Source organism: Pipistrellus kuhlii, unplaced genomic scaffold (assembly GCF_014108245.1).
Source record: "Pipistrellus kuhlii isolate mPipKuh1 unplaced genomic scaffold, mPipKuh1.p scaffold_m20_p_6, whole genome shotgun sequence".
Lineage (NCBI taxonomy): Eukaryota > Metazoa > Chordata > Mammalia > Chiroptera > Vespertilionidae > Pipistrellus > Pipistrellus kuhlii.
In genome coordinates, this window is record NW_023425562.1 from 68,028,898 (window position 1) to 68,051,648 (window position 22,751).

Below are 22,751 nucleotides of genomic sequence, written 5' to 3' on the forward strand. Positions count from 1 at the left end.
AATGTGAAAAGGATGATGAAAATTTTATGAGTTTTGAGTGAGTTTAGGGTGATGACTTTACATTACAGTGTTTGGTTATTGGTCAAGTGTGGTTGTTTCATAAGGTGAGAGAGCTGGACAGAGACACTAACTCCCTTCACGATGGGACCTCAAGCTGAGGTGTCCCTGGGATCCAAGTCCATCAGTAGTGTTGGAGTGTTACAGGAACTGGAGGAGACTTGTGGGGATACGGGCTGCCCTGAATGTGATGTTAAACCGGGGGCACCCAGAGCCCAGAGAAGCTGGAAACTAGGGCGCCTGCCCCTGCAGTGTGCCTGGGCGGCTGCGCCTGGAAAACTGCACTGGATTTGGAAAGATGGACGATACCTTTGCGTGGGTGAAAGCCGCGTAAAGTCGCGGTGGGGGAAATGAATCACTGAGCTCCCTTTTCCTCTCACTCTATGGCCCTAAGATTTTGTTTCATCCACAAGGTTCCCACAAGCTTCTCCTTCATTCCCCACTACCCACATTTCCTCCCCACCCGCAGGGCGCGCATGCGCAGAGAGATTCCAGTTGCAGCCGCGGGGCATCGATCGATTCGGTGCTCGGCTTCTCCACTGATCGGCGCTCCATTGAGGCTCCTGGTGCCGTTACTTCCGGTTTCTGGCTCCGTTTCCGGCTTCCGGTTGTTTTGGGACGCCGGGCTGGTCTCAGGTGAGTTTGAATGTGTTTTGTCCCGCTGTTTCGGTCCTTCAGGCCGCAGGTTGCCGCGCTGCCCAGCGTTCCCTTGTGGGAGCTCCGAGTGGACCGGGCGGCGCCCTGGGGCTGGAGGCATGGGCCCTTGGTCCGCGGAAGGCCGGGCCAGCGGGTGGGGGAGGAAGGGAGGCTGCCGCGCCGCTCCGGCGAGGCCTCCCCTCTTAAATAATTTTAAAAAGGAAAGTTGTATTAGGCAAATGGAAAAATATTATCACTTGGTTAAAAGTGGATAAGTATGAAAATAAATTTATTGAGTAAAATAATGTTAAAAACCTTACTAGGTAGTAGTCAGTGCTCCATCAAGCATTATTCTTTTGTTTAAAAAAAGAGAGCTAGCAAGAGTTGGAGAGCTTTAAAGACTGCTGCCAAGCGATATTTTCTGGCATCAGGGAATGAAAGAGACCTGAAAAGTTAGTAACACTTGTGTCCTAATGTCACACCAAGAGTATGAGTTAAGTCTTCCCTGTTTATAACAGAATATTTTCTGTCTCTTCAGGCTGTTTGGACAGTTTATCCCAAAAGATGGATATCAGACCCAACCATACAATTTATATCAACAATATGAATGACAAAATTAAAAAAGAAGGTGAGTATGCTTTAAAAAGATTTGTTCATAGCCAAAATGTGCTTAATTACTGCTGTCTTAAAAACTGTACTGCTTCAAGACTTCTCATTTAGTTATCTTGCTCAGTGCCCAGAATTTTGGTTTATTCCTATTTGGGTAAGTCTTTTAAGTTTTAAAAATAAAAATAGGTAAGGGCTGAAAAATGATTTCAAATAACTTCTTAAATCAGAGAGCTAAATAGTCTGATGTTGTTAAATGTATAACTAAATGAATACATGAATGGTCGAGAAGCACTTAATTAGTTGTCATTTTATGAAGAACTTTGTCATTGTTTCGTTCACAAATAAGTTGTTTCCCCTTTTATTTTACACAGAATTGAAGAGATCGCTGTATGCCCTGTTTTCTCAGTTTGGCCATGTTGTAGATATTGTAGCTTTAAAGACCATGAAAATGAGGGGGCAAGCCTTTGTTATATTTAAAGAATTAGGCTCATCCACAAATGCCTTGAGACAGTTACAAGGATTTCCATTTTATGGTAAACCTATGGTAAGTTGATTTCAGTATTTTGGCTTTAATCTCTACTTATGGTATAGTAGATATATAAATATACACTTGAAATTATAGTTATGCTTTTTGCTTTTAACTGTGTGTTAGAGGGAGTTTGGGTTTGTTTTATTTATCTTTATAGAAACAGTGTTAGAGTTTTTATTTACTTCTTAATTTATGACAGTTCATATGGACAAAAACAAAATAGCTTGAGATGCAGAACATTTTTAAAAATAATGGCAGTATAGGCAACATTCTTATTTCAAAATAATTATAAATTAATAATAAATTAGAAGATTAAAATGGAACCTATATATATAAACTTACAAAAACCATGGGTCAAAGAGGAAATCTAATCTGTTAGATTTAGAAAGTTAAAAAAAAACAAAAACACGCCATAGTAAAATACTACATGTCAAGCTACACAGTCTAGATAAAGCAATAATCTAAGGAAAACTTAGACTTAGATTAATAGGTTTTATTAATAAATGAAAATGAAGTACTTCTGCATGGAAAATTTTGAGCTTAGCAGTGACATGAGGAGATTCATATAGCTGCTGGATAAAGATTGGATTGTAGGAAGGCCAGAAGGAAAGTAGTGAACTCAATGAGGAGACCCTTGGTGTGAAAGTCAGAGATGATAGAAGATTGAATTAGGAGGAGATAGTGTAAAGCAGGGGTTCTACTTGTGTGAGTGAGTACACAGTACCTGGATTCCAAAGTGATTTTCTTCTGAAACTGAACTGTGATGGGAAGGCCCAGCATTTAAAGGACCCTGGTCCTCATTCTGGTTTCTGCCAATAACTAGTTTTGTGCCTGTTTTCAGTTTTACCACCAGTAAAATGTAAGCAGTTTGGATATTTGTTTGGTTTAATTCAGAGTTCAGCAAAAAGTCTATAAATAACCATATAATAAATACTTTAGACTTTGTGGGCCACACACAGTTTTCTTAAAGTCCTTTATTTATAGGCGGTACAAAAACAGGCCAAAGAGTGGAGTAGACCCGCAATCTGTAGTGCAGACCACTGACCTAATCCCATTATTTTATTTTACCATCTTGCACAGAAAGGTTAGTTGCTTATCTAGGTTATACTTAATATAACCTGTGACAGCACAGGACTTGAAAGCTAATCTCCTGACCCTCGATATTGAGATTGTTCTTTTCCTGAACTAGGAATCAGCATATTAGCAGTAAAGGGTCAGGTGATAGATATGTTTTTTAGGTTTTATAAGCCAGCTGATCTCTGTTGCAACTACTTACCTATCTTTATAGCAGTAAAAGTAGCCCTAGATGGATGCAAATGAATGGGTGTGAGTTTGTTCCCTGAAGACCTAATTTACAAAACCAGGCAGTGTTGGCTGTGCTCAGTAGTTTGTGGATCTATACCACAATGTTTAATTGGAGAATGAGACTTTTGTCTATTACTAGAGCAAATTTTCTTCTCATCCTCTATTTGACTTCCCTTTTCCCATCACTTCCCACCTGGTTGGGCACAGTTTTTGTGGAAAGGCCCATCTGTGAAAACAGATTGTGTGTACATATCCTAGTTTTCAGTAAATTGGCCCTTTCTGAAACTAGCTTATCTAATAATATGAAGGACTAGCATAATTGAGACCTCAGCTGGCAGGAGCATAGACTGGGTTTTAGGTTAGATCTAAAGTTACATTGATATGAAGGGGCAGTATTTCCTTCAGGGGTGCACATGCAGTGCAATTGAAAGTTTGTGGCCCATGCACAGAAGTCGGTTTTCAGCTCTCAAAAGAAATTTCAATCGTTGTACTGTTGATATTTGGCTCTGTTGACTAATGAATTTGCCGACCACTGGTGTAGAAGGATGCTTCAACCAACTGAGCCACCTATCCAGGGCTCTTGTGTGTTTTGATTGTTGTGCTTTGATATGTTCAGAGATAGAGTTTCAGCTCTTATGGCTCCAGGGAAGAAATGTTTCCTTGAAGCCCAGGTTGCGGTTTTGTACACTGTAGGTAACAGTTTAACTCGTAGCAAATGTTTCGGGAGAGTTAATTGTATTGACACTAGCTCTGTGATAATGCTTTAGGCCAGGGTCTAAAAACTACTCAAAGTGTGGCACCCATGCCAGTAGTATTACCCACACCTACTGCATTGGAATCTACACTTTTACAAACTTTTCCGGTAATTAGAATGAAATGCTGTCCTAGACCGATGTTTTTCAACGCTGGCCTGTTGTCTTCCTTGTGCACACTGCTCCTGCTGGCTGTGGCCTAGTAAGAAAGAGCCAGTGGCCTGGTTGCACAAATTGTGATGCCACCCTTTGGTTTCCTTTCAAATCATTTTAAGTTCAAGTTGATGGAACTATTATTTAAGAAAAAATAAATAAATAATAATTTTTAAAAAAAGAATAACAGATTGAGAAGAAAGTCGTTCCCAATTTTTGATGCTTTAACTTTGGAAGTAACAAATGACACATTTCACAGCTAACTGACACATATTGACCCTTCTACTGACCCTGCTAAGGGATAGGAAACTTTCTCTATTCTAATGCAGTTCTCTCTATTCTTTTATTAAATGGAGAGAGGCAGTGGTACAGCTGATTCACAGTCATGTTTTTCTAATATGAAAATCTATGTGTTTTTTTTTCTAATAAGCACAGTTGAATCTAACTTTGTATAAGTTGTTAACCATAGGCCACAACTTATTTTTATTTGGCACTCAGTACATTTGACGGATTTCTTTATGGATGGGTTTAAAACTATCTTGTAATGTATTTGGATAATGAAATTTGAAATGCTAATGACTAGTATAAACAATCTTGAGCATAATGAAAAGTAACTTGTTTTCAAATAATTAAAACAGCGAATTCAGTATGCAAAAACAGATTCAGATATAATATCTAAAATGCGTGGCACCTTTGCTGACAAAGAAAAGAAAAAAGAAAAGAAGAAAGCTAAAACTATGGAACAGACAGCACTGACTGCTAATAAGAAGCCTGGTCTGGTAAGATGGACAAAAGTTCTTTATTTTCTGGTGTTAAATTTTGATAGTAATGTCTTTGAGGTGCATGCATGCACATGTGTATGTTTTTAAAAGGTGGATTTTTAAGAAGCTGGACTGGTTGAGTTCTAAAGTTCCAATATTAATGTATAAATAAATTAAAAGATAAATCTTTACATGTGCAGATTTATGTTTGACAGTTTTATTTGAATTTGTATGACAGTTCATCATTCATAGAATATATTAATATCGACTTATTTCTCAAGTTCCACTGCCTATAAACGGTAGATATTATCTTTAATCATGAGTACTCCACTCAAACCTGCTTTCTTGGAACAATTCAGGAATTCAAAATGTAAATTAAAATAGATAAAAGTAAAATTATCCAAAAATAAGTATTTTTAGATTAAAAGTGATTAGAAATCAGTTTCACAAAGTATAATGCTTGACTTTTGTCTAATTGTTTAAAAAAAGCTAAGAAAAACCGTTCCCTTGTTTTTTCTTTTGTATATTTCTTCATAACTTTAAGGCATAGAAATTAAATTTCATGACATAGTATTTAAAATTTAGGGTTAGACCTTTAAAAAATACTTGACAAGCCAAATACATGAATGTTTGACTCAGAGCTAAGATGTAAATTCTTAAAAGTAAAATTAAATGGAGTAAGAAATCTGTTTAAATTAATGTTATTTTTATGTAGTGATTATAAATATAAACACATGCTGCTTTTTTTAGAGGGATTGAAATTTTTAACTGTTTCTCTTTCTTTTGTTTAGGGAGCACCAAATTCAGTTAACACCCAAGGAAATGCAACGCCAAATCCTCAGGTAGTGCTTTCAAATAAAACTTCATATAAAGCAGTAGCAACAACATACAACAACCTGCATGTCTCCAAAAACTAAAAATAATTCCATCTGTAAGATAGAACATTAAATTATATAGCACTTCAGTGTAGAAACTCACTCGGAATATTTTAACCTCCTTTAGGAGGAAGAAAACCAAGATGACTTTACTAGTATTCCTCGCTTTGGCTATTGAATCAGTGAGGGAGTCAAAATGCCAGATTTGAACTGTGAGGGCTGGGAGCAAACATTCCGTAGTCAAGGGCTGTACAGACACATGGCTTGAGGAAACTAGCCAGGTGAAGGGCTCGTTTCTATTCCAGGTGGCTTTAGTGTTAAACCGGCTTTTCTAACAGACTTACACAGAGTTGTTTCTTTTTTACCTTTGCTCTTTCTTCCTCCGCACAAATATATTTAAGTCTCCTTATATTGATACCTTACAAACTCCTCCAGATCTCCTTGCTAAAGGCCTCAGGGAGGAAACCTCCAATATGTACTCATGGTTTCCTTCTTGTCTTCTAGGTCTGACAACATTCTGTGTTTGAAAGTTATATTTTGTTTTTATTGTTGATTATTACAGATGTCCCCCATTTCCCACCCTTGTTCCCTCTGTCCACAGATCCTGCCCTCCCCATCCCTTTTGCCCTCACCACATTGCTGTCTGTGTCCATGGCTGTGTGTGTATATGTTCTTTGGCTATTCTCTTCACCTTCCTTCATCCAATTCACCCCCCCCACCCCCCCTCTGACAGCTGTCAGTCTGTACCATGTATCTTTAATTTAGAGAATTGCTTATATCACTGAGGTTTTGCTGCTTTGATTTTAAGTTATTTGCATTTTCTTATCTCCTTTCCTTCTTTGAACCCTTATAACAATTATAGTCTAATTTACAAATGCTAGCACTGAATTCTCTAAGCCTTAATTTGTTCACTTATTATTCTTTACACATTATCTTTTTCCCACTATAAAATTAGCCTGAGAGGGAAGCTTGTTCTTATATATATAATAGGATGATCTTCCTGTAGATCCTTATTACCTGAGGATGGGGTATCAAATAGTTTAATATCTAATAACAGAGCTTGTTTCTACTTGTCGATAACTAGTGGACAACATGTATATCTCATTTACTTGCAACAAACATTAGAAATCACCAAATAGTGGTTCTCAGTTTTCTTAAATGCTGGGAGGTAGTAAGCAGTAATGCAGAGAATTGAATATCACTGTTCTTACTTGGATAACAAGCTGAAGAAGGGTGATATTGCCACCTTCTCTAGTTTTGTTAGGATCTGTCAATTATGTAACCCAGATGACAGAATCTTCATTTTGACAAAATTTAAATACTGGTTTAAATATTTTTAAATACTTAAAACTGATAAGATTTAGGTTTGCCAAATTTGTGTTAAGTGATTTGGATGTCTGCTTAGTTACTGTTAGGTTTATATTCCTCTGGTCTTATATTCCTCCTTTCAGCTATGTTTGATGCATGCAGTAAGGTTTCATAATCCCTAATAAACTATGCAGTATAGCTCTCTTGAGTTTAGATTTTATGTAAGAGCCAAATGGTTTACAATATTTTTTATACTTACAAGCTAACTTTGCCTTTTTTTCTTTTTAATAGGTCCCTGATTATCCTCCAAACTATATTTTATTCCTTAATAATTTACCAGAAGAGACTAATGAGATGATGTTATCCATGCTGTTTAATCAGTAAGTTTTATTATTAAAAAGTCTGTGTTCCAAGAGCCTTCTGAAAGGACAAATAGCACTTTCATGGGTTGAATCCATTTGTGTACCATACAGCAGTAATTTCTTACAAGTTTGTTGATTTGGTTTGGGATTAACCATGAATTAAAGTTAGTTTTCAAATTTAGCAAATCAAGACATGAATTACCACTGACGTTTGAATTACGAATTCTAATTGATGAGTAAAACTGAAAACAAAGCTTTGATATAGTGACAAGAATATAATTAGCTTATATTATTCTTGCAATTCTGGTGTTAATTATATTTTAAATATAATATTATTAATTATCTTTATCCTACCCAGGATTGTAGGTAGGAAATAGTACTTTTCAGGAAGTTGCTTAATAAGTTTAAACACAGAATAAACATTTATGTATGTATTTATATATATATAAATAAATTGTTTTTCTTCACAGGTTCCCTGGTTTCAAGGAAGTACGTTTGGTACCTGGAAGGCATGACATTGCATTTGTTGAATTTGAAAATGATGGACAGGCTGGAGCTGCCAGGGATGCTTTACAAGGATTTAAGATCACACCATCTCATGCCATGAAGATCACCTATGCCAAGAAATAACATTTGGGAGACTTGTCTTTAAAGGACTTGGTGTTATTTATAGTGTTTGTTTTCATAACAATTGGTCAGGCCATTTTAATAGTTGGGGCTGGAAGAAATGCAAGTAAAATTTTTGTGTAGATTTTTAAAAATTACCTACTAGTGAACTATGAAATATGAAGGCCTTAATTTTGTACAATAAAGTTTTATACATAATAGTTCATTTATTTGTCCACTGTCCTATTGTCAAATACTTGTGCTAAAGTCTAAAGCACGTGTTAAGGTATATAAAACTGCAATAGGATGCTTTTCTGGTAGTAGTTTGGAGCAGCTAATGAGAAACAGTAAACCATTTTAGTAAAAACAGGAGAATTAGATCAAGTCCTTGATTAGATTTTCTGTAATGTTATTTTGTATGCATATGAACTGGGCAGGAGCTAAATTTGATCTTCATATTCTTCAAATAAATGAGCATAGTATTTTGCTAATAGTATGCATTTCACAAATCATTTCAGTTTGAATAAAGGCCATTTAGGACTAACTACTTCCTGTTTCTGGGAAAACAGCAAAAAAACGCTGTCTGTAAACTCTACATTTTGGGCTCTTATCCTCTTGAGGCAGCACTGTTCTAAGGAACACCTGTGTGGTTAATATTGAAGCTCTATTGAAATACCTCAAGGTAAAGATTTTACAGTCTACAATCTTTTGAAAAAAATAAGCTGACTTACAAAGGCTGCCAATCCTAATCTTGCTATGTTTCTGTAAGTCTTAAATACCAATGTTCACATATTTTCAACTCTTAAGTTCTTTAGATTTGATTTATATCTAAGGCCATTGATCAGACCCCTGCTAGTAAAACCATGGGTATCTAAAGAAGTGGACAGTTTTTTCATGGATAGAATATATTAAAGTGACTTAAAAAATTATTTTTAATTCTCACATGAGGAGAGAAGGGGAGAGAGAGAGAGAGAGAGAGAGAAACATCTATATAAAAGGGAAACAGATCGGTTACCTCCTGTATACCCCAACCAGGGATCGAATCCGCAACCTAGGTATGTGCTCTGACTGGGAACTGACTCTCCAACCAACTGAGCCACACTAGCCAAGGCTAAAGTATATTATTGATCATTTTTTCATATTCCTGTTTCAATATTTCCTTGAACAAAACTTCTCCTTACCACTTGAAATTTTTATTGTATATTTATGGGCAGTCATTTAGATTTATGTAGATTACCATATTACTCTTGTCCATGTATATGAAGTAAAAAGGAAAATAATTCCTTTTCCTAAAACTTTGTAACATTCAGAGTCTGACTCATGAATAGCATCTTTAACCTAGATGTCAAGTTTATATACTTTATAAAATTTTACAGTGAATTATTAGAAAAAGGACCATGCTCTTTAATGGTATAGCAGTGCTAGTTGCTAATTACATTTTTTAACTGCTTATGCTCAGTAGATGTTCTTAACTTGTCCCAGAACAGAAAACATTTCACAGACTAGCACTTCTTGAGTGGCTGGATGAGGAGGTAGGTGTGTTGTGATTAGTGGTGTGAGGAAGAGTCGGGAATTGGAGAAGGGGTTTTTGTAGGCCTTTGAAGGATTTGTTTATACTCTGAAGTGGGAGAACTATTGGATGATTTTTTAAATTGAGTTACTTACATACAATAAAATTCACTCATTTTAGTGTTCAAATTGGAGTTTTGACAATCATGTACAGCTGTGTAATTATAAGATGTAGGGAATTCCATCACTCTTCAAAGCTCCCTGTGTAGTCTACCTTTCCCCAACCCCAGATAACCACTGACCAGCTTCCTATCACTATAGTTGTGCCCTGTCTAGAATGCTTTTGAGGTTCATCCCTTTTGTATGGACCAGCAGTTTCTTTTGCCAGTGGATGAGCATTTGGGTTCATTTTGAAGTGAAAGAAGTGGCTATAAACATTCACTTAGTTTATGTGGACCTTTGATATGTTTTATTAGAACAGTGGTTACCAACCACTGGTCCATGAGGTTCAAAAGGATGGCAACTCTGCTTTAAGGAAACCTTTGGAGCACTGTTGCCACCCGATGGTCCGCAGACCACTGGTTGTCTGTGAGGTCCAAAAGGTTGGCAACTGTTCTATTAGAAGATTTTGAGTGACATCTGATTTACTTTTGGAAGCTTTTTATTTTGGTACTAGAGGCCCGGTGCACGAAATTCATGCACAAAGCAGGGGTTCCCCCAGTTCTGCCTGCACCCTCTGCAATTCGGGACCCCTACACCTTTTTCTTATCTAGCTATCCTCTTCACATTTAAAAAAAATTAACTGAAATATCACCTAATCTAGGAAATCCTCTTTGAACAAATGTCTTTACATCTGTATTAAGTATTTTCATAGTATACCATTCTTTTTCTTTAACAGCTACTTAGAGTGGATGCAATGTGGTTTTCATCCTTGCATCTGAATTTTTTCTTCTTGCTCTTGTAATAGCAAAGTTTATTCAATTTACATTTTCCCTTCAAGGGCTTATATTTGGTTCAGTTTCTAGTTGGCTCCCTGCTTTTTTTCAAGCAATAACTTAGGGTTGTGAGAGTAAGCCTCACTTGTAATCAAGCCTGTAGGTCTCTATCTGAATATTTCTGTAATATCTATCACTTTAGCCTACCAGAGATTGTGTTCATTTACAGAAAATAACAAATGTCAACTGGTCATTTGATCTTCTGGTAATATTTTATAGCAAGATGTATTATTCTAGTAATTTATTACAAAACAGGCGTACAGATATAAACTATGTTGAACAATAAAGAATGACTCAAATATCAAAACATAGTACACTTAGGGCCTCCCTTGTCCTGTGCTTCAGATATAGCATAGTACACATGGAACTCAGCTTCCTTTAAAATAGGAAGGGATGCTATACTCATGAAGCAGCTGATTCTGTGCCTTTACAGAGGGGTGAGTAGGGGCTGAGGGAATTTGAGGAAACCCAGACAGAATTTTCCTCCTAAAAGATTATGCTAACCTGATCACCTGGACGGCCGGGCATTTGTCCAATCAAAACCCAGACACACAGCAATAACAAAGGCACTGGTCTCCTACTGCTAATGCATAAGGATCAAACCCCAGCCTGCAGTAACTCACCCCCGCAGTCAGGACCAGGCTGTGGGGCAGACCTGGGCTGGTGCTCCTAACTCAGGAGAGGGAGACTTCCCCTGGCTGCAGGCTAGAGGGGAACAGGTCCATAGTGCAGGTTGGTCAGCAGAGTGGCTTCTTCACCTGGGATTGCAGGGCAGCTTGGCCAGGCTCTGCCTGGCCTGTTCACCCCATGATTGCAGGTCAGCTCAGCTTGGCCTTTTTGCCCCGTGATCACAGGGTGGCTTGGAGCTAGGCTCTTCGCCCTGTGATTTCAGGGTGGCTTGGACCTGGGCTCTTTGCCCCGTAATCACAGAGAGGCTTGAACCCCGGCTCTTCGCCCCTCAATTGCAGGGCGGCTTGGACCAGGCAGGTGGCATCACAGCCTGCTCGGGTCCCCATCTCAGCTTGGATCCACCAGTGGCTTCAGGCACTGCCCTCTTCCTCTCCCCCACCTCCTCTCCCACCACTGCCTGCCCATGTCTCCAACTCCATTGGCCTCATAGGGCCTCTGCCTCTGCCACCTGCATATGCAAATTTACCCACCATCTTTGCTGGGTTAATTTACATATCATTCCTGATTGCCTGTGGGTGTAGCAAAGGTATGGTCAATTAGCATTTTTCTCTTTTATTAGTGTAGATAATTTCAATAGATTAAAAAGTGACAGAAATAGTACATAGAGCTCTCACAAATATTTCTGAACCATTTGAGAGTGTATTGACCTGATTCCTCATTATTCTTTAAATATTTGAATGTGTATTTCCCAAATAACAAATATGATCAGCAAAATCAGGAAATAACAATCCAATGTTATCCAACCTAATTCAAATGTTACTGATATTTCAATAATGGCTCAAGAAACTAATTCAGGTTCATGTGTTGCAGGTAGTTGTCATTTCTCTGTAGTCTCCTGTCACTTCTTTTTTTTTTTTTTAATATATATTTTATTGATTTTTTTTACAGAGAGGAAGAGAGAGGGATAGAGAGTTAGAAACATCGATGAGAGAGAAACATCGATCAGCCCTGCCTCTTGCACACTCCCTACTGGGGATATGCCCACAACCAGGGTACATACCCTTGACCAGAATCTAACCTGGGGCCTTTTAGTCTGCAGACCAAAGCTCTACCCACTGAGCCAAACCGGTTTAGGCTCCTATCGCTTCTTAACCCTGTCTTTATCTTTCACAATCTTTTTTTTTCCCCCCTAGGCCCAGGTTCAGCTTTATTACATAACAGAGCCTAGTGTCTGCAACATTAAAACTAATGGTTCCAGACTATGGAATCTCAGAGGGAAAGCAGAGGTGGGTGGGAAGAGATCAAAGAACTTGTGTGCTATATGTATAATTCACGGACATAGACAATAGGGTGGTGAAGGGCTGGGGCTGGGACTGAGTACTGGGCAGGCTAAAAGGGACCAAAGGGGGACATGAAATGCTTTAAAAAATAAAGATTTGATTTAAAAAATAAAAAAATAATACTCTAATTGTTCCAAAGTTTAACACAATTTGTAATATATTCAATAGCTTCTGAGAAGCATTTCTAAATTAAGAATGAAGGAATATGTCCATAATATATAATCAAATAGGTGTTAGCATCAAATCCCATCAGGCCCACACTCAGCAACATCAGTCATTTTGCTTTCTTCAAAATCCATTGAACCCACTGGGCTGTGTTGCACGACTGGGCAGGGGATGGAATGCCCATTTCTTTCCAAACTACATACATGCTGCCTACATTACCTGGAGTTACTACATTGCCTTAAGTTCTTTAAGGTTATTGGTCACTGCTCAGTAAGATACATTTCTCTGCATGGGAGACAGATCATGTTGGGAGTGGGTCTGGTGCTCAGGTGCTTGTTTTGGGCCCCCTGGAACTCACTGAGCACTTTGGTTTTCTTATTGTTTCCTCTGGAACACGAACTTCTTCAGTCAAAAAATGTTAACTGGAGCACCAAAGTTTGCTACTGCTTCCAGTGCTGACTCCTGGAGTCCACCCTTCGGGCTGGTTCTGTTTCTGTAATCTATTTCTTTGACTGTGTCGAGTGTCCTAGTCTGGCCTTCACCTTCAGGTGATAACATCTCCAACTTCTGCAGGGTTCCAGAATGTCCTCCTTTTGTTAAAACATCCAATAAACTAACTGCCCTGACATATAGATAACCTTGACATGTGGCCAAAAACTTATCTTTGCTGAAATCTCGGGGGAGATCAGAGTCTTTCCCTTAGGTTGACTAGATCAAATCAGAATTGTCCCTGCTGATACTGGCAAATGTGGAGTCATGGATGGTGCATAAGAACTGGAGGGCTTTCAATTCAAGTATAACACCAGAGTTATTTTGTTCCTTTAATCACCTTTGAACCCCTGCAGAGTCTTCCCCCTGGAGCTCTCCAGTGGTCATGTCTTGTCTCCAGGGGCAGTAGCCACATTAGCCATCTTTTCCTACAATGGGATCCACAGGGTGAAGTTCCAGCATTGTTCTGTCTGGTTTTCTTCTTTCAAATTCACACTTGACTATTAATAAGCTATCAGGCCGAAACCGGTTTGGCTCAATGGATAGAGCGTTGGCTTGGGGACTGAAGGGTCCTGGGTTCGATTCTGGTCAAGGGCATGTATTATACCTTGGTTGCGGGCATATCCCCAGTAGGGGGTGTGCAAGAGGCAGCTGATCGATGACTCTCTCTCATCGATGTTTCTAACTCTCTATCTCTCTCCCTTCCTCTCTGTACAAAATCAATAAAATATATTTTAAAAAATAAGCTATCAGGTCAACTTCCCTCCTGCTCTCTCTTTCCAAATTATTGCTCTTAACTACCTTCAAACACATTTTTCTCTTTGTTTTCCTCTTTGTCTTTCTCTTTGTTTTCCTCTTTGGGACTCAAAGGCTTGTGTTCCCATCTTGCCTGAGTCTTCCCTTTTGGTGGCAAGCAGCTGCCAAACTCCCCTCTCTGCCTGTTGTCCATTCAGTCTTCCTGCTTTCGACTCTTCTGCAAATCTGCCATGAAGTCTGTGCTCTGCGTCAGGCTCTGAATTCTCTCCTGGCTAAGAATGTTCACTCCTAAGTGCAATAGCTTTGTTGCAGCTTTATAATAAGTGGTCTCTGGTTTGTTGTAAATCATAGCATCAGTACACCTAAGCTTGAAGTTATCCTTTAGTTCTGTAGACTGGTAGTCATTGTTCTTGGTCTTTTCTTTCATGGTACTAAAATCTATTGGGTGGTTAATGATCATGAAGTAGCTGGGAGAAATGAAGTCAGTCACAGGAAATGAAAAGAAAGCACTTGGGTCTTTTATTTGCAACTGTCTCATCAGTTGACTCAAAGAGGTGTGTGTTCTACTTGTTTGGCTAAGGAGCTTCAGAGGCTTCTCAGGAGGCAAGTCTAATCCTGCAGGGACCTGGCCCTGAAGGTCTTTTTCTGCCTCATTCTCCACATGATTCAAATCCTGCTTCTTTTTAATCCTCCTTCACACGCATCTGTGTTTTCTCCCTTGGACCTACTTCTCATCTTTCTCTTTTTCTGAGTTCTGTCCTTGTGTTCGTCATGATCCTTCTTGTCTCATAGAGGCTTGAGTCATGCCCTGAGCTGCAGGTGGACAGCTTGTTGACATCTTTCCCTTCTACCTGGAGGACCAGCTTCAAGGGCTTCTCTGCATGTTCCTAGTAGAGGCAGGTGTTTGTTTTGTAAGACCTGTGCTTCCTGCCCATATCCGACCAGGACCATGGTGCCTGCCCCTCGAGCCAGGCCCAGGCCCTGCAGTACCGCATCTGGTCAGGGTCAGGTGAGAAAGGGCCCAAGTGGGGTCTGAGAGAGAGCTCCACGCCCTCCAACCCAGCTTGAGCTCCTCATGATCTTAATTTTATAGAGAAGATCTAGTCTAGTCCTCCTCCTTATTTGAAACTTTCCACCAGTCCCATTAATCTCAATGCATTTACTGAATTGCTCAACCTCCTTGTGTGTAATCAAACTTTAGAAAGCAAGGCTTTAAGAGTGAGGAAAGGGAAGGAAAAAGGAGTTAATTCTTCTTTGAAGAAGATGTGATCAAACTAGGCTTTCATGACCTTCTTTACCCATCTGTGGGAGTATCTAGGAGCATTTGGAGGGAACAGTGTTGCTATCTATCTAACATAGTGGTTCTCAATTTTGAATTTGACTTTCGATTTTGGCTGCTGCTGGGAACCAAACCCAACATGTCATAATTACAAGACTTTCATCAAAAGGTTGGTGAAGCTTGGTCTCAACAAGGGCTGAGCCACACATGTATAGTTTACCTGTTGTAACAGCTAAATAGCACTTTCCCCAAACATGAATAGGATTGTTTGCTGCTAGACAGCTCAGGGCTTCTTAATCTGCATTTTATTGCCTCCTGTTGGCCAAACACCTGAACAGCTGTAGGCTATTCCCAAAACTGACAACCCTACCCTTTTAAGCCCTACCCTTTGAAGTGTATTATCTCCATCTTGTTTTAGGACAAATTGTGTTAATAAACGGCATGGGGTCTTGAGTCAAGGGGTAGTTTTAGCTCCTTTAGCTGAAGCTCCTCTGACCCCCAATGCCTTTCAAAATTATCTTTGGTCTATGAACTCCTTAATCTACACATCAGCTCCTTTCTTCAGATTGCTGAAGCCCCTTGTAATGCTGGGACAAGAACCCCTGTAGGCTGCATATTAGAATCATCTAGGAAGCATTTTCAAACATTTTCTAATCCATACTCTATATCAGTTAAATCCAGGGTGAAACCCATTCATCAATCAGTTTTAAGCTCTTGGGTGGTTCCAATGTAAGTCAAGGTTAAGAAATAACTAACAAAGTAGATTTCTAACATCCCTTAAAAGTATGTTATAATGATTAGATTTCTTTCAAATTGTGTTTTTCAAAGTCTATATAAATACAAGGTAGTAAAAATTTGTGAAAGGCTCACATCTCCATTTTAAACTTTAAGGCTTGTCACAACCTACAAGGCTCTGAGTCACATGTGTCAAACACAAGGCCCTCGGGCCAAATCCGTCCCGCCAGGCCTTGCAATGTGGCCCGCACCGTGCTGTCATCACTGCACTCCGCTGCGTTTCCATCACAATGACAGTTTATGACTATTCAGTAAACCATTCGGCCCGCGATTTAGGCTGGATTTTAGATTTTGGCCCCTTCTCTGATTGAGTTCGACACCCCTACGAGTGATCTGCTCTCTGCCCTTCTGAAGTCACCTCCTGTCATTCTCCCTCACTGGCTCTGTGCCTGCCATACCAGCCGCTCTCTATCTTTTGAAAATGCTGAGCTTATTTCCACTTCAGACCTTTGAGTTTATTAAGTGAGTTGCCTTCCCTTCAGTGAGTGACATTCAGGTTTTTGGCCAAGATGTCTCCACAGACAGACCAGTTTACCAGACCACTTCTTGCACTCCAACCAATCAATCCATCATAGGATCATGACAAGCTTCCCAGTCACATTGATCACATGTGGCATGCCTTTTTTATTTGCTTGGTGGTGTTTTGTCCCCCAATGTTACAATCAAAAGCTCCATGAGGTGGAGATCTTGTCTATCTTGCCCATCACTCTATAATTAGCACTCAAAAAAAACTTAGTGCTCATAAATAGGTATTCATTGAATAAATGCATGAGTCCCCTGAAATATTGATAGTATGCTTAGGTATATACATGCACATGTCCTTTTTTTTTCTTCAGGTGAAAGTCCCTATGTTTTATCATATTTAAAAAGAGGTTCATTCTTCCAAAATTAATACTCACTGATTAAATTATTAGGGCAGAGACTCAATGGTCTGGCCACCAAAGCATGGTCTGCAGACAAGCAACTTTGATATCACTTTATAGAAATAGTCTCTCTTACCTCATCCCAGACCTCCTAAATCTGAATCTACATTATGACAAGATATACAAAGGGTTCATATGAACATTAAAGCTTGAGAAGAATTGCTAAAGGGCAAATCAAATAAAGGAAAATGTTTTAGCTAGAGCTCCATATTCTTCATTAGGTCTTTGTTGGATACATTTTCCAAAGACAAAATGCTTATTAAATACCCAAACAGAAAATACAGCAGATCCTCCCCTGAAAATCACACTGCACCAACCCTTCCCCCCACCCCCCGTCAGTCCCCCATCAACACACAAACAAAACAAGGAAACTTTATACAACCCCTTGCCTCCCACCCCCGCCCCCAATTAATCAATTTTGAAAATCCTATTGTAAATATATTTTGCTTTTTTCCAGTTTCTCCCTTGGAGAATTATTTTGTACAAAATTAATTGGTAAGTTGAATGGTTGGCCTTCATTTTTTGAGGTGGATGCATTTGGGGGCTGGATCAGAGAGGCAATGCTCTGAAATGTCGTCGTCCACCAAGTGGGCAGGGCATCCTGACAGGGACCTCTAGTCCATAAACCATGGGGCACGACACTTTATCAGAGAGATGCCATCCCCAAACGCTATATAAAACTAGCAACCTACCATCTATCTCTGCTAATAGAAAGTAAATTTGTGAGACTAGAGACTCTTATTCACTCCTATGTCTCTAATGGCTACAACAGAGCCTGGCACAAGGTAAGTACTTAGTAAATTGATTGAATAGATGGAGCCAGGTATTGTGCTTCAACTATGGTGGCTTCCAGCTGTGCCACACTTTCCATGGGAAAGATGCTCTGAAGCAGGGAAGGGGTGGAAGTGGTAACACAAACCTCTAGCTTTGCTTCCTTCTTTAAGGTCCATAATTCTTGAACATTTTGAGACTGACTTTCAAAAGTCTCAGATAAAGTAGGGGGAGAAAAGATTGTTCTATTTTTCTAACCCACCCATCTCTTCCTTTTCCCATTAGTAGAGTCTGAATGTGACTCATGTGCTACAATCTATGTCTGACTCAAGACAGACACAATTTCTAAGAATCCTATCATGAATGACGTCTAAACTCCGGCATCCTTTCGTTTACCTATTATATAAACCCAGATAGTCAATTGGATTTGTTTAAATCAAAATCCTTTGCACCAAAGATGTAGCTCTCACATTTTCAACAGATTCCTACAGTTAGCACATTTTTGTTCAGAGGTTGAAAGAATATGAGAATTGAACTATTTTTTTTAATAAAAAAAAAGATCTAAAATTCTAGTTTTTCAAACAATGTCCTGCTGATGCAGTAAACCACAACTAAAGTGGTATTAACAATGATGGACCAGTTGGAAATCATTTGTGTGTATATATAATAAATATTAAAAAAGACACAGAACTTGAGTCTCTTTGGAAAATCAGATGCTAAGTAGCCCCTGGAGCCCAGTAGCTGTTATGAAAGCAGAGGCACCATCCCATTGGCCGAGGGGATTTACCCAGATGTCTGGCTTTCACATAAAAAGGCAGGAACCACTGAAGTCAGTTTCCACTTCCACTCAAAGGGCAATAGCATAAGCAGCAAAGAAGGCGATGGCAAGACTACTGTTACTTTTCCTTCCAGGTCTTGTGGCCATAGGCACTGTGCATGGAATATTTATGGACAAACTAGCCTCCAAGAAGCTATGTGCAGATGAGGAGTGTGTCTGTAAGGACTTTTCAAATGCCTTGTATTATATTGTTACTAAATAATTGAAAAACTAGCCACTAACAGCGCAAAATCTGATTGTTCTTTGAAGTGAATCTTCTTGAAGTGTATGTTTGATTGGCGTTCTTTTATCCTGGTCTGTATCTCTAGAGAGTTAACCATAGAAAATTTGCATGGCTAAGATTCTGTTGGATGCAGCTTTAATGCTTTGCATTTCTTACTCCCTTTGAACTGTTCAGAAGCTGTGAATGGGAAGGTGTTAGTCACTCTGATTTCCTAGTTTTCTGATCTGCTCTGCCTTTTTGCTTTTTTAAAATCTAGGAATAAAAAAGGTAGTCATTCGATATTTTGTTTTGTTTTTCCTTCCAGATACTATTTCTCTGACCAGAGCTCAAGAAGATTACAGTGCCCCAGACTGTAGATTCATTAATGTTAAAAAAGGGCAGCAGATATATGTTTACTCAAAGCTGGTAAAAGAAAATGAAGCTGGAGAATTTTGGGCTGGCAGTGTAAGATGAGATTATTGAAAATATATACACATCTTGACATATGTTGCTCTTAACTTTTTCCTCTATTACCTATCGTCAATGCATTTTACATGTTTAAAACTGGCTGTTAAGAACAATGTAGAGATTGTAGATGCAAGTACAAAAATTCATGTATATTTGTTTTTATGGTATTTTGAAGAAACAATGACAATTTTATAACAGAACCAAATGCAGGCTTATGTGATGTTTTTGCAAGAAAAACCATGGGAACTTGAGCCTCCCAAAGAGTCTGAAACTTATTAAAAGTTACTTGGATTAGCCAAGTAAAGGGATGTATGTTAGCAGTCGGTCTATGTTTTAATAATTTTAAGGAAACTTTAGCCCCCTCTTTAATTCCAAAGAATTTGCTGTTTTGTTTTGTTTTGTTTTGTTTTGTTTTGTTTTGTTAAATGTATAGTGTGGGTCCTGGGGAGGGGTAAAGCAGGACTGATTTACTGCCCTTGTCAGTATGCCACGGATAGATTTTCAGGTAATGAAGAACTAAATTTTAAATTTAATCAAGTGTCTGTTCATTAAAATTTTTAAAAACTGAGAAATGCAAGTTCTTTAAAATAAAAGTTTACTTTAAAAAAATTTACTGACTTTATTTATTTATGATTCCAAAATGATTTCAGGCAGCTCACAAGATTACAGAAAATAAAGGCATGCTGAAGTAGTGAGACCAGTAAGAGAATGGGCCACAGAAGAATAGATTCACAACTTCTGTGGGTTGACTTAATTCTTATAAATGAACTTAAATTTAAGTCTGAGTCCCCAGAATCCAGAGTGAAATGCAAGGCATTGGCAGTTATGTCATCCTCACAACAGCAAAGGGATTCCTGAGGGTTTCTGGAGACTCTCATCCTCTTTCCCTTGACTGTTCTGTTTCTGGGCACAGGTGTATGGTGATGACGATGAGGACGAGATGGGAACGGTGGGTTATTTTCCCAGAAACTTGGTGGAGGAGCAACACGTGTACCAGGAAGCCACCAAAGAAGTCCCGACCACGGTAAGTGTCTCAGAGGTGGCCAGAGAAAGACTCAGTTCTTGGCATAATGCAGGCTAGTATTTAACATGCACCATGTAGCTCATAACACATACAGAGCAAAGCCCCAGGTTCCCATGGTGACTTCTGAGACAGAAAGGTTTGGGAGAGCATCCATACCTACTATCAAGGTTGAAAGAGTATTGAACTTTCTCCACTGACCTTCTCCCACTTTTGTTTTAGTTGAAAGTAATTCATGTCACAAAGAAAGAAACCAAAATAGTATCATCTGACTCTTACTGATGGTCACATATTTATTTGCTAAAGACTTGGGCTGGGGAAAAAATATATCATCTGTATTTAATAAAATCAATACATTTTGGGAAAATCTTTGAATACCTTATTTTTTGTGGTAGACTCCACTTATGTATAAAAAAATAAATTACACTCTTTCCAATGCCCTTGGATCTTGTAAAGCCAAGACAGAATTAAAAGATCCCCTTAGAGCTACTTTGTAAGATGGTTATTTTAAAACAAAATAATTTCAAAACGTTGCCCTACCTAACCAAATGGGACTCACTTGTCATCACCTGTTAGCATTGAAATTGAATGTGTCAAATAAGCATGCATTAAAAGTGTATTTCAGAACTTTCATTTTAAGTACTTTTACTTTAAAGTGATAATTATGTCATAATCTTTGGGTTTCAACCTTTACTTATTTTAAGTCCAAATGAACCTTTGATTAGGTAAGATTTTAAATAAAGAATCTACATCTGTTTTCTGGCCCCACCTCTCAGTTCATTCTCTTTTTCTTTTTGTTTCTGTTCCAGGATATTGACTTTTTCTGCGAGTAAGAACTTAGACAAATCTGCAAATAGAAAGAAAACATCAAAATTAAGAAAAAAAGGCAAACAATAAAGAAACTCCAAATTCTGTGTCTCTTACTTTGGACTTTGGTTTCCAGAATTTGTTACCTTACAGGAGGATTAGGGTTTGGGGCCAGAGAAGGCAGAAAAGGAAGGGCTTCAACTCAGTCTGCCTTTCTGTTGGCTTAGTTTCAGCGCAAGTGGGTGATTGGAAGCAGAGGATTGCTTGTCAGCCTTCTCTTACATGGGGGTGCTTAGAGAAGATGGTTCGTCCGTAGCTACTTCTAAATAGTAATTCTTCCCTGCTCTCTGGCTCCCTGTATAAGCCTGGTAGATCACACAGGTGTTCCCTTTGGACATGCTGTTTTCTTCCTACGTGACTTTCTTGAAAATTAGAATGCTATAATTTACTCAAAGGCACTGTATCATCAGGGAGTACTCCAGGATTGTTGTTACCTTTAATCTTTGATTGATGGCTTTGGGTTGTGAAGTTGGGGGGGGGGGGGGGGACTATTTGGACTCATAGATGTGTGAGCGATGCTTTTAAATTTACTTTTTTAAAGTCTCACAAATTATTTAATTTGAATAAAATTTTACCCTCTAAATGATCCATTTACCCCTCTCCAAATTTTAAATAAGTATGTGTGTACATAGTGGGGGGTGGGACAGTTTATAAAATATTTTTAATAAAATAGTTTCCCTTTAATATGTGTTGCCACTTGGTGTTATTCAAGCTTTAAGGGAAAAGACACAGAAAAACAAGTTTGTAGGTTATTTTCTCCTGTTTCAAGGTGAATTTCCTCTCTCTTCCTGTGTAAATTCCCCAGTCAAGGACGATGTGGCAAGGAAGTCTGGTGAGAAACGCAGTTTGGGTGGCTCCAATTGACCCATAAGTTTTCCTATATTTAACTGGAAATTTGCTTTGGTTTTATATTACTAATGTAATTCCTTTGATGTAGTCATAAATGTGTGTTCTTTGTCTATTTACAATGTTAATAAAAATGTCTCTACTAGACTCAAAAAAAGTCACCATTTTTGAGTTTAAATCTATTTTAAAAAACATCTTTACTTTAGAGTGTAGAAAGTCATTGCGAGGGGGTGGCGGGGGGAAGGGAGGGGAAGGCTCTGGGAATGGGGTATGTTTTTCAGTTTTCTGTGGACTGGTCATCCCACAACCGTGAAGAAGGGGCCATTTAAGGCAAGGTTTTGTGTATTAAAGCTTTAGAAAACTCTGGCATATTTCCTACGCTTAGAAGAAAGAGAAGTCAAAGGTGCCATCGCCTTTAGCATCACTCACCCCTGCCCTGAGATAAATGTGGGCATTTATTGCTTCTCGTGTTTACTGGTTGAGGAGATTCTCGTGCCCTCATGGATCTGATTAAATACAGGGACAGATTAAGCTCATCTGTGTGGTATTTAAACAAATCTCTGAAGGGAGTGGGTATTTCAGCTCTGAGAAGAGAGAAGAAATAGGAGCTAGCACTAGGAAGAAAAAAAAAAATCTAATTTCTTCAACCATCAGCCTGATCTATCTGAAATGGTAAACAAAATGAGAGAAAAAGAAATTACACAGGCTAATACCATTCCACATTGTACCCTTGAAATGCAATTTTCGTGACTTGAAGGCCTTCCCACGCTCTGATGTTGTCTCGGCTGTGTCCCCTACAAACACTAGGACATATCAGCAATTCAATCAGGAAATGACATATTGATCACATGCTTTATATAATGACTCTCTCACCCATCATTAACTGAGACAGAGAATGCTCCCT

The 22,751-nt window shown here is 38.8% G+C and overlaps 2 protein-coding genes and 2 pseudogenes across 4 annotated transcripts; 2 read left to right on the top strand and 2 right to left on the bottom strand.

The window, feature by feature from the left end:
• Nucleotides 1–558: 558 nt before the first annotated feature.
• Nucleotides 559–8,179, top strand: SNRPB2 (small nuclear ribonucleoprotein polypeptide B2). Of its 2 annotated transcripts, none has more exons than XM_036418707.2 (7): nt 559–693; nt 1,232–1,321; nt 1,674–1,846; nt 4,680–4,820; nt 5,594–5,644; nt 7,277–7,365; nt 7,818–8,179. In XM_036418707.2, the coding sequence occupies exons 2-7, from the start codon at nt 1,258–1,260 to the stop codon at nt 7,975–7,977; spliced, it is 678 nt and encodes a 225-aa protein (XP_036274600.1). In that variant the 5' UTR covers nt 559–693; nt 1,232–1,257; the 3' UTR covers nt 7,978–8,179. The 2 variants fall into 2 exon arrangements, with proteins under 2 accessions (XP_036274600.1, XP_036274601.1); XM_036418708.2 differs by lacking the exon at nt 559–693 and adding an exon at nt 1,078–1,145.
• A 4,327-nt stretch (nt 8,180–12,506) lies between these two features.
• Nucleotides 12,507–13,543, bottom strand: LOC123651546 (annotated as a pseudogene).
• Nucleotides 13,544–13,825: 282 nt separating this feature from the next.
• LOC118708446 lies at nt 13,826–14,787 on the bottom strand (annotated as a pseudogene).
• Nucleotides 14,788–17,242: 2,455 nt separating this feature from the next.
• On the top strand, nt 17,243–21,738 carry OTOR (otoraplin). Of its 2 annotated transcripts, XM_036418711.2 has the most exons (4): nt 17,243–18,601; nt 18,971–19,110; nt 20,027–20,137; nt 20,944–21,738. In XM_036418711.2, exons 1-4 carry the CDS (start codon nt 18,487–18,489, stop codon nt 20,965–20,967), a joined length of 390 nt encoding a protein of 129 aa, XP_036274604.1. In that variant the 5' UTR covers nt 17,243–18,486; the 3' UTR covers nt 20,968–21,738. The 2 variants fall into 2 exon arrangements, with proteins under 2 accessions (XP_036274604.1, XP_036274603.1); XM_036418710.2 differs by having other exon boundaries at nt 20,027–21,738.
• The last annotated feature ends 1,013 nt before the right edge of the window (nt 21,739–22,751 follow it).

Excerpts from the sequence above, each read along its gene's own strand:
- SNRPB2 (XM_036418707.2), top strand. The coding sequence starts at position 1,258 with ATGGATATCAGACCCAACCATACAATTTATATCAACAATATGAATGAC. Across the intron at positions 4,821-5,593 it reads CTAATAAGAAGCCTGGTCTG|GGAGCACCAAATTCAGTTAA; the intron begins GTAAGATGGACA and ends TCTTTTGTTTAG. Across the intron at positions 7,366-7,817 it reads TTATCCATGCTGTTTAATCA|GTTCCCTGGTTTCAAGGAAG; the intron begins GTAAGTTTTATT and ends TTTTCTTCACAG.
- OTOR (XM_036418710.2), top strand. The coding sequence starts at position 18,487 with ATGGCAAGACTACTGTTACTTTTCCTTCCAGGTCTTGTGGCCATAGGC. Across the intron at positions 18,602-18,970 it reads TGCAGATGAGGAGTGTGTCT|ATACTATTTCTCTGACCAGA; the intron begins GTAAGGACTTTT and ends TTTTCCTTCCAG. Across the intron at positions 19,111-20,026 it reads GAGAATTTTGGGCTGGCAGT|GTGTATGGTGATGACGATGA; the intron begins GTAAGATGAGAT and ends TTCTGGGCACAG.